General features: G+C 38.4%; 1 protein-coding gene across 1 annotated transcript in view; it reads right to left on the reverse strand.

Moving 5' to 3' along the window:
- The window catches only part of LOC107673388 (ankyrin repeat and SAM domain-containing protein 1A-like), a 116,704-nt gene that overhangs the window by 39,751 nt on the left and 66,946 nt on the right, over positions 1–10,007 (reverse strand). Inside the window, exons 6-9 of the mRNA XM_016466951.1 lie at positions 9,752–9,839; positions 6,995–7,171; positions 6,204–6,247; positions 5,261–5,360 (exon numbers count right to left, since the gene is read on the reverse strand). Of these exons, the coding sequence (XP_016322437.1) occupies positions 5,261–5,360; positions 6,204–6,247; positions 6,995–7,171; positions 9,752–9,839 (409 nt within the window). The remainder of the gene's footprint in view (positions 1–5,260; positions 5,361–6,203; positions 6,248–6,994; positions 7,172–9,751; positions 9,840–10,007) is intronic.

Raw genomic sequence — 10,007 nt, forward strand, 5'->3', positions numbered from 1 at the left:
CGCCTCTCTCGGCGTCTGTTCTGTGCAGTGAGCGGCAGAGAAGCAGCGCATTCAGTTGGCCGCACCGCAGCCGACTCGTCAATAAATGAGTACAAAACAGCGTTTCCTAGCACCTGTCGCTTACTGATTGTTTGGAATTATAAATATGAGCGTAGTTCGTCTGTTAATATCACATGCACTTTTTTGTTTGTTGTTGTTTTTTAGTCACTCAGACGCAGGCAGTGCGCTGCATGAGACAAAGAAGTAATATAGCCAAAACAACCGCATAGGGGTTTGGCATCTTTAGTGTAGATGAATGTTGATTTTATCAGACGATGCCCCGATTATAAATGAGAGTGACTCCTGGTTAACGTATTAAAAGGGGTCGTGTTTAGTCACTATTTAGTGTGGTATTTTTTGACAATATTCACTCATCATGACAGTAAAATAGGGCATTCTAAGTCAATATACTGCAGTATTTCCTCTCGCAATCAGTAGAAAATATGGTTAACACCCGGTCATGCATGGAAAAAAAAATACTGTCTTGTACCGTGAAACCGGTATAATTTAGAAAAATACCGTGATATAAATTTTTGGTCATACCACCCAGCCCTACTTTGAGGGTACTGCGTCAGACACAAGCTGCTGCTACCCTAAAGGTACATTTTGAAGTGTGCATTTGATGGACACTTTACTTACGGGAGTGGACTTTACATTAAGGCAGTAAAACGACACAAGCGATGGCCACGTGACAATGACAACATGGTGGATGTAGTATTTCCGAATTTCATTCACACTACCCGTAATCATACTACATAGAACATGCTTTTTAAAGGTGCAAAGTTCTTCATCAAATGTAGTAGCTATTCAGACAGTATGCGGTTTCGCAGCTAGACAGACATTTAGGAAACTCTATCGCCCCCTTTAGGACTGGGGTTTACTATCGCTACAGAAACGCAAGTATGTACTGTAGAACTGTGCAATTGCAATTTGTTGGCCCACATTCACGTCTGTTTCACATGTGTGCTCTTGCATAGACGGTTTCTGGCGAGAATGTAGATTCTATATTCGCAAGTGCGACAAGTGAAAAACACTCGTCTGCATCTGTTCTCTTCTGTAAATGCACTGCACTTGCCTGAAATGTCTCCTCTGGCAAACACACACACACACAGGCCAAAAGATAAATCCAACCCCACGTCCCTGATACGAGCCAGGCGGCTGGGCAAACGGCCACCATACCAGAGATATCCTGGTGTTGCGTGTGGTGTTTGGTGACAAGAAAACCAAGTCAGCCATGTCAGAACCTAAGGCCTGAAACAATCTGTATGCAAGTACACAAACACACTGCACACACTTGGATACACTGTACATAGCTGAACATGAATCTAGCGTTATAGAGGTGGTAGAAAACCTCAAGGTGGCAACACAGTTAAAACTGTGCGCAAAACTACGCAAAGAGAACAAAAATACGACCAAGACTAAACTGTGGGTCGCCCTTTGAAGTCCAAAGCAAATCAGAACAGTGGAACCTTGTGAGTTTCTTTGTGTCAATGTGAGTTTCTGTTCAAATGAACTCAAGTCAGCTCTAATATTTGGTTTACGATAAACTATAATTCGGCAACTCTCTCCTGAGAACTTCATATCTCAAGCTTTCCGAAGCACTGGGACTGAATGAACCGCCCACTCCGTGAGGCATTGACGTGTGTGCTGGAGGATCAGACACACGAGGCCAGAACCATGAGTCCAATCACTTTCCCCATGTAAGTGACACACCTAAAAACGCACACACAGGCAGCTCGGGACTTGAGTCTGTGTTTGCATTTGTGACCCGAAGCACAACCTGTGACGTCATTTTAAATCAACAAGACCCTCTGGAGAAGATGAAGTCAGTGCTGGTCTCCATCCAAACCCAGGGCTTTAGCGTTGACACTACACATTGACAGCATTTCTTCAAGAGAAAGTCAGGTATTTACTCAAACAACATGTCCGTTTCCAGTAACTACAAGCATGCACTGGTTAAATCATCCAATGTTCAATTAAATAAAAGCAATATGAGCATGTTCCAAGAACAGTACCTCACAGTCTATGTCGTAATGTGCAGTCGAAAATTGTATACAAAAAGGTCCATTGTATATTGTCAATAGTGTAGTGATGTATGAAGCACTGCTGACACTCTCAAAGAAGTTCACTTTCATCATGGTGAATTCACAAGACTAAATTTTAACATAGGAAATGTTTTGCCCTTATGTGAAACAAACGTACAGATTACTATTGAATCAACTGAGAATTTTTTTTGCAAAATGTCTCCAAGCACTGGTAAATGTGACCAAACCTTTAGGAAGCTAACTAAATTGATTTGAAATCCTTTAAATAGGAGTCATGATCCTTAATGGTCACTTGTACATGCCACAAATAGCACACAAGGCTACAACACTTAGTCGATTTGAAGACAGTTTCAATGTAGCATGTTACTAAGCCAACCATGCAATACTGTAACATTCTTACAAATACATAGCACAATATGTAAAATACACTGTTTTAATGACCCAATAATAATAAAATTAACCAGACTAAACCGGGTTTGCTGGTCTTTGCTGATCTCCTATCTTGGTCAGACACTGGTCTGTTGGCTGGTTTTAGAGGGGTTTTAGGTACTTTTCAAGTAATCAGGCTGGAAAAACATTTTAAACCAGTCAAGATCTTAGGCTTGTTTGAGCAATTTTTTTCAACCGGAATGCAGTTTTTTCAATGATGTTTAGTATTTAATGAAATAAGTGTATCTATAACATTTTCCTGCTACTTTCCATGTATCCACAGCTAAGCCAGTCTAAACCAGCTTCTGCAAGTGTTTTTTTTTTTTTTTCCAGCAGGCTCTTGACTGTGTCTGGCATTTTGGCAATCTGTCTTGAAAAATCTAGATGAGCCTTTACATCGGAAGTGCACCTATAATACCTTGATGAAGTCATGTGACATCAATAGCTAATATTATTAGGAATGTCCACTATTTCACAGTGCGTACAGTGTTGTACTGAGCAGGCTGTATGCTAGTTTTTCCTTTTCAAACACAGCCAAGCACACTTGAGCAGTGCTGACATCTGATGAACTGAAGTAATGTCACTCCTCAGAATGTTCTGGGTAACAGGGCTGGCTTCATCGTTCAGCTGTTGCGATCTCCTCGGCTAAGCGCTAAGCGTGTGCCAACAGTGAGAAGCATTTATTAAAAGAGGAAAGGGACGTCTACAACACACAACATGATTTTGCACTTAGGGTGAAGCTTTCATCTCCAGAGCAATAAGGTCAGACCCTCCTTCAAGTTTTCAGTACATCACGCATTGAGACCCTGACATGAGAAATATGACGAGCTCACGCCCTGTTATTTGGGTGTGTGCTAGTGTGTGTCCACAGGCCGATTTCCTGCAGCGTAACTGACAGGTGCTGAGTGCAGTACGGTTGTGGAGGTGGCAGCTGAGGTCTATGAAGCTTGGCGAGGGACGAGAAGGGCAAGGAGATGAGGAGAGACGTTCTGCTGTTTGTTTTGAAACACGAGGAGAGTGTGGGGCTTTAATAGAAATTCCACTGATGCTGATCACACTCAACACTATCATGAAAATGCAACCATGATAAAACAATAATTTAATACCATTCTACAATATAATGGTTGTACATGTCTATTCTTACCATTTCTTCATAGAATTCACCTTTAAAGTAGCAAGCAACCGAGTCAGAATGGCATTCTCTTGGTAATGCTAACTAGAGTCGTGTTACACTGAGTAAACATTGTGCTAAGTTAGGCAAGGATTTCTGAGCGATGACTTTAGGACGATCAGAGAAGGACACAGAGACAAATCGGGACAAATGCACTGGGACATAACAAATGTGTCCACTTTTGCATTATCATCCTACCAATATTCTCGCTCCAAAATTGTTGACAATTGCAGATATGTTGAAATAGCTCACCCAAAAATGAACATTTGGGCAACTTTTGTGGTACTTCAGTTGTGTTTTTTGGAGTTTAATTTTTGGAACTTGCATGGAAAGGAGCAGCGTGAACATTCTTTAAAATTTCAGCTTTTGTGTTTCAAAAAAAAAAAAAAAACAGCAAACCTCTAACAGCATAGAGGTTTAGATAATATGGAGCCCTTAAAGGAATATAGCGATGAAAAAATATGAGATGGGAGGAAAAGTTATATTTCAATGCTTTTGTATTCGCTCACAAAAGCATTGAAATATATTGAAATATATATATTTTTCCTCTTCTCATTCATTTCATCAAAAAGTTTCTCGAGGAACACAACAGTTTTACAAGAGGACACAAAAGTTTAACGAAATGCGAAAAGTTAAGTGAGCAAATGCAAAGTTTAGCAAGCAAACGTAAAAGTCTATTAGAGTAATGCAGGTTTAGTGAGCAAAAACAAAAGTTTAGCAAGCAAAAATGAAAGATTAATGAACAAAAACTAAAGTTTAGTGACTAAACACAAAAGTTGAGACAGCAACCGCAAAAGTTCAGCAAGCAAACAAAAGTTTAATGATCAAATGCAAACGTTTAGTAAGCAAAAAAAAGTTTAACAAACAAAAACGAATGTTTAGCCAGCACATGTAAAAAATTATTGGAGGAATGCAAAAGTTTAACAAGCAAAATTTAGCAAACAAATGTTTAGTGAGCAAACAAAAGTTTAACAAACAAAAACGAATGTTTAGCCAGTAAATGCAAAAGTTTATTGGTGGAATGCAAACGTTTAACAAGTGAACTTAAAAGTTTAACAATTAAACAAAACTATGGCGAACTATGTAATTTAGAGAGCAAACATCAAAGTTTAGTGTGCAAACATAAAAGTTTAATGTACAAAAACAAAAGTTTATTGGGGAATGCAAAAGTTTAACGAGTGAACGAAGTTTCTCGTGTAAATGCTAAGTTTCTTGGGGGAACTCAAAGGTTTTGTTAGACAATGCAAAAGCATTGAAACACAATTTTCCTCCATGTCCCTTTAGGGGCTCCTTATAAATGACGAGAGGGTGAGCAAATAATATTTAAAAGGAACTATTCCTTTAAAGACAGTCCAAAATTACAAGTCTTAAACAGATAGCAAGCAACTTACAGAGTAGAGAAGAGGTAGTCTTAAATAGTTTGACACATATCTGAGTCTAAAAAGTATTTGTCACTCAACTAAGTTATTGTTATTCAGCCATGGCAATAGCAATAACACCGTAAAGTATAAGTCTTAGTGTTTACAGTGTCATTAGCAAGTGAGCTCCTTGAGCATTCACACAAGCACACACTCACCTCCAGACGTCTGTCCTGTGCTAAAATGAGGTGCAGGCGGCTGCAGAGTGTTTGTGTTGGACCCTGAAGGTCGCAGGTCAATGTGTGCAGTGCTCTTTCGCTGCAAAAAATAACACCAATATCCACACATTAAGGAATGTCTAGGTTTTGTCAGATGCACAATCACACACAAAAACTGAGTCTGTATCACACACACACACACAGGTACACACACAGGTACACACACACACACACACAGGTACACACACACACAAAGATACAAACACACACACGTACACACACACGCACAGTTTAGAGCCGCTGTAGGGAGTGTTTACAACACACACACACACACACACACACACACACACAGATGCCGCATACAGAAGATAATTAACTGTCTACTGCACACCAGACAGTGTTCGGACAGCTTGACAGATGTGAGACTGCAAAAAAAGTGATGGAAAATGTAATGAACAACAAAGCTTTGTTCCAAAACCTTAGAGCTTCCTATGCATTCAGCATTTTAAAGCATCATGGAATCCCAAATTATGCTGCCTCCTAATATACTGTTTTAACCAAAGGCAGCATAACATGTATCTTTTGCAAAGGTGTCAATCCAAAAATGCACCATGCCAAGCTAATCAGAAACAAGACATACAAGATGGCAAACAAGAGAAATGTTGATCATAAATAAGCATGTTTCATTCAAATACTTGTGTGTGCTGTGTATTTTATGTTTTGTTTGAGTAAAAAGCTAATAAGCTTAGCAACATGCTAATATCAAACTCTACCGGAATGTATTGTGAATCTCGAGTCTTGTGTGAAGCAATATGTGCTGCTGCCTAAAGTGTTATAAATCACTTGTGAGGTGTCATAGCAGTTAGGTAGCCTATGTAGGTACATTAGTAGGCAGTGAGGTTTTGGGACAAAGCTCAAGCCTAATAAGCAGTAATATTCTCACCTGAGGTAGGACACTGTTGGAAGACTTGGCAGAGACCTCCACATCTGGAGATAAAGACATCGAGTTATTCAATAGAAAGATACATCAGTAACAAACAAAACATATAAAATACAGCAAATTAAGGGCACATCTTGTAAAATTTACCGTAAGTAACACTTTAGTACAGGGATGAATTCTCACTATTAACTAGTTGCTTATTAGTATGCGTATTATTAACATATTGGCTGGTTATTAGTACTTACAAAGCACATATTCTACATGACCATATTCTACATCCCTAATCCTACCCAATATCTAAAATTAACAACTACCTTACTAACTATTAATAAGCAGCAAATTAAGAGTTTACTGAGGTAAAAGTCATAGTTAATGGTTTGATAATAGAGTTGGACTTTAAAATAAAGTGACCAAAATTTATGACATACAGATTTCCTTCACTTTTAGGATTTAACTAGTGGTATATTAGTATTATTTACGTATTATTATTATTGTATATATAAATTAGTTTATTTTTATATTATATTACCCTTAGTACGTCAACTTTATTTTTGTGTGTATATATATATATATATAGTTTAAATGCATTATTAATAACTTTATAATAGATTCATTATTTCTGCCAAGCAATATAATTCATAACTGTATATTTACAGTTGCCAAGAAATATATTAGCTTTTCATTAATACAGAATGTGTGTTTATTAGAAAAGAGCTAAAAATGAAATACTTGTTCCTTGTAATTGGTTGTTTTCAGCCAACAAAGGTTTTAAGACAGAAGTATATCTCGCACACTCACCCTCCCGGCTTCGCTGTCCGGTCGTCCAGAGTCTCTCTCCGATGACTTTCTGCTGGCCAGACTGTCCAGTGAGACGCACGAGGACGCCTCAAACAGAGCTTCATACGGACTCTCTTCCACAGGGGTCGAAGCCAAACCGGATATGAGCTCACTGACCTGCTGCTCCATTTCTCCTGTCGAAACACACACATACGCATTACAACATCTGGCATACGGATACCACGAGCATCAGCCATCAGGCATCTGTGTGAGAACCACGACTCAATCGCAGATTATACAAATGGCCACATGATAGAATGCAGTATGCACTGATAAAACATTTCAAAAAGTAGTTTTGCATTCATGCTCTGTCATAATTACTAGATGTTGTAAATCGCAATTACGAATTCTACAAGGACATGCAGGCTTTTTGCATGTTGCAATTTCATAATGTCGCTAATTTCCCACATTACCTTACTACATTGCATGTTTGATTCAGTGAATGCTGTCTAACAGTCTTACAGAAAATACAGCTTTTTTAAATTTTCTATGCAATTTTGTGTAAAACGGTCTTAACTTTTAGCAATCGGATCAAATAACGAGTCAAGAAAAATTTAAGTATTCTAAATAATTGAATATCACTTCAGACTCATCACATTTTGTGCATCGAGAAGGTTTGCATACTGCGCAGAGTATACGTATCATACACTGCAGAAATATTAAAGGTAGTACTGCATGACAGAATGCTTTTCTAAACAAAATAATTATCAAATAAATCAGACTTTTAGGGTGTGTTCACACTTGGCAGGTTTGGTTCAATTGAAATGAACTCTGGTAACACTTCGGAGTAAGTGTGAACGCTGCCATCCGAACACTGGTGCGCATCAAACAAGTGGACCAGAGTCAAACAACTGCACCAGAGTTCATCTGAAAAAGATGCCATCATTGTCAGTGAACTCTGGTGCAGTTCGACTAAAATAATAACACAACTAACTTGGATCAAACACATAAAAAACAAACCAAAAACTTTCTCTTCTCGTCATAGGAGCTATTTTGCCCATTACAGTTCAGTACAGGCATTGGAACCTGCGCTCCCTTGCAAGAGATCTTCAGGAATTCTTGCTGCCGTTTCGACTCCTTTACACATTTTATAAGCTCTTCATGAGTCATCAGCCGGTTTAAATAACACTATATGTACGCACATACAACGAGTGTATTCATTCCAGCACACAGCATTATCTTGGATGTTCAGTTAAGTTGCAAAATATGCATCATAAAAGCTGTCCAGTCAGGTTATGATTGTATCCTTATGGCTTTTGTGTCTTTGGGTTCAGTGTTAAAATCAAAGTGTGAATGCTGAGTGAACCAGGACTACATGCCATTTTCTTTTTGGGTCTGGACCAAGAGAACTGAACTCCAACTGTAAACACACCCTAACTGCACTACCTTAAATAAAACTAATAACATCTCTCAATATCACTTAACTGACTGTTTGGCGTATCAAAATAAATTCCTAAAAATCCAGCGGTTAATTGCATCTAAAATTTAGATCTATCATTTTATGAAAAGCAAATAACACTTGACCAACCTTATATTTTAACATATTTAACATGTATTTTTGTTACATTTCAATCAAAACATTTTATAATGGAGAATTTATACAGATAATGAACAATTATTATTCATTTTATATCCATATTCTGCATCTCTGAGATTCTCTCTCTCTCTCTCGTGTGTGTGTGTGTGTGTGTGTGTGTGTGTGCTGCTACCTGCCCATATTCACCCTCATAAATACTCCACACATTCCCCACAGCGCCGCCTCTAATGAGTTGGTGTAAACCGCCTACAGAGAGAGAGAGAGAGAGAGACTCAGTGATGGAGAAAGCGCTGATATAAAAACCAGTCGCTTATTTCACAGTCCGTACCACTTTACGAGCAGAGGTACTATGAATATGATGACCGTTTTAATAACAGTGGATAACAGTATTAACTTTGAATGGCTGACATTTATATGACACAGTCCAATGAGTGATTGTTTTGCTGACACTGCACGAATGTATCAAAAAAAGCTTTCTAAAAACGTCTGGCCTACTACTTCAGCTCAGAGTGGTTCATTAAAACCAAGTGTTCAGAAGTTGTGAACCTCTGAATCCAGCCGCAGTGTATTGGTCATGGGCTCCCGAGTCTTTCAGACAGAAGGTTTGCTGTGTGTTGCAGAGATCCACAGCATTAATATTCATGAGGAGGCTGTTTGATCTGGGTAGACGTGCGGAAACAGCAGTCAGCGAGTGGAAAGACAGATTCAACAGCCTCTCGCCGCAATATTCATTGTTCTGCTCTCCACCATGTGCACTGCTGCAAATGAATATGTCTGTTCATTACGTACTCACAAGACTTGTGTCATGTAGAAATTAAATATAGACAAAAAAGGTTCATGCCAATACTACTTTTTAAACATTCATTATAGTAACGTGAGGTACCATGTACTGTTACCATGCTATTACCACCATGATACCTTCCCTGCACATTTTTGCAAGGGAAAATAAAATGAATTATTTTGAATGCAGTTAAACAAAGGTGAGCATTCCTGGTTCATATCTGAAGAGATTTGTAGAGAAACATATTTTTAATTAAATATCAGACGATAAAGGAGGCAGATACTGTTAACAGCAGGGTAAATCACATCTGCCAAATGGAAACACTGGCCTGTTCTTCCAGAGGTATTTATTAAGGATTCCAGACTTAATTTGATTTTAGTAACATATGATGTGAACCAAACAATGGATCTCCGAACAGAGATTTTACCTCAGAGCTGAGATCCTCTTCCTGTGCAGGCTGACTCTGCGGAGGATGGCGCTCTTTCTGTAAGACACATTCAACACATTTACTATCAAACATGCTGAAAATGTCTTTTTTTTTGGAAAGAAAGATTTTTCAAAGAAATCACTATTCAAAGTCTCCATCTAGTGGAGGAAATTGTACTACATTCAATATTCAGATTTCAAAAACAAATCTTCACACAACTGGCTT

This window comes from Sinocyclocheilus anshuiensis, unplaced genomic scaffold (assembly GCF_001515605.1).
Source record: "Sinocyclocheilus anshuiensis isolate Anshui unplaced genomic scaffold, SAMN03320099.WGS_v1.1 scaffold453, whole genome shotgun sequence".
NCBI classification, from domain to species: Eukaryota; Metazoa; Chordata; class Actinopteri; order Cypriniformes; family Cyprinidae; genus Sinocyclocheilus; species Sinocyclocheilus anshuiensis.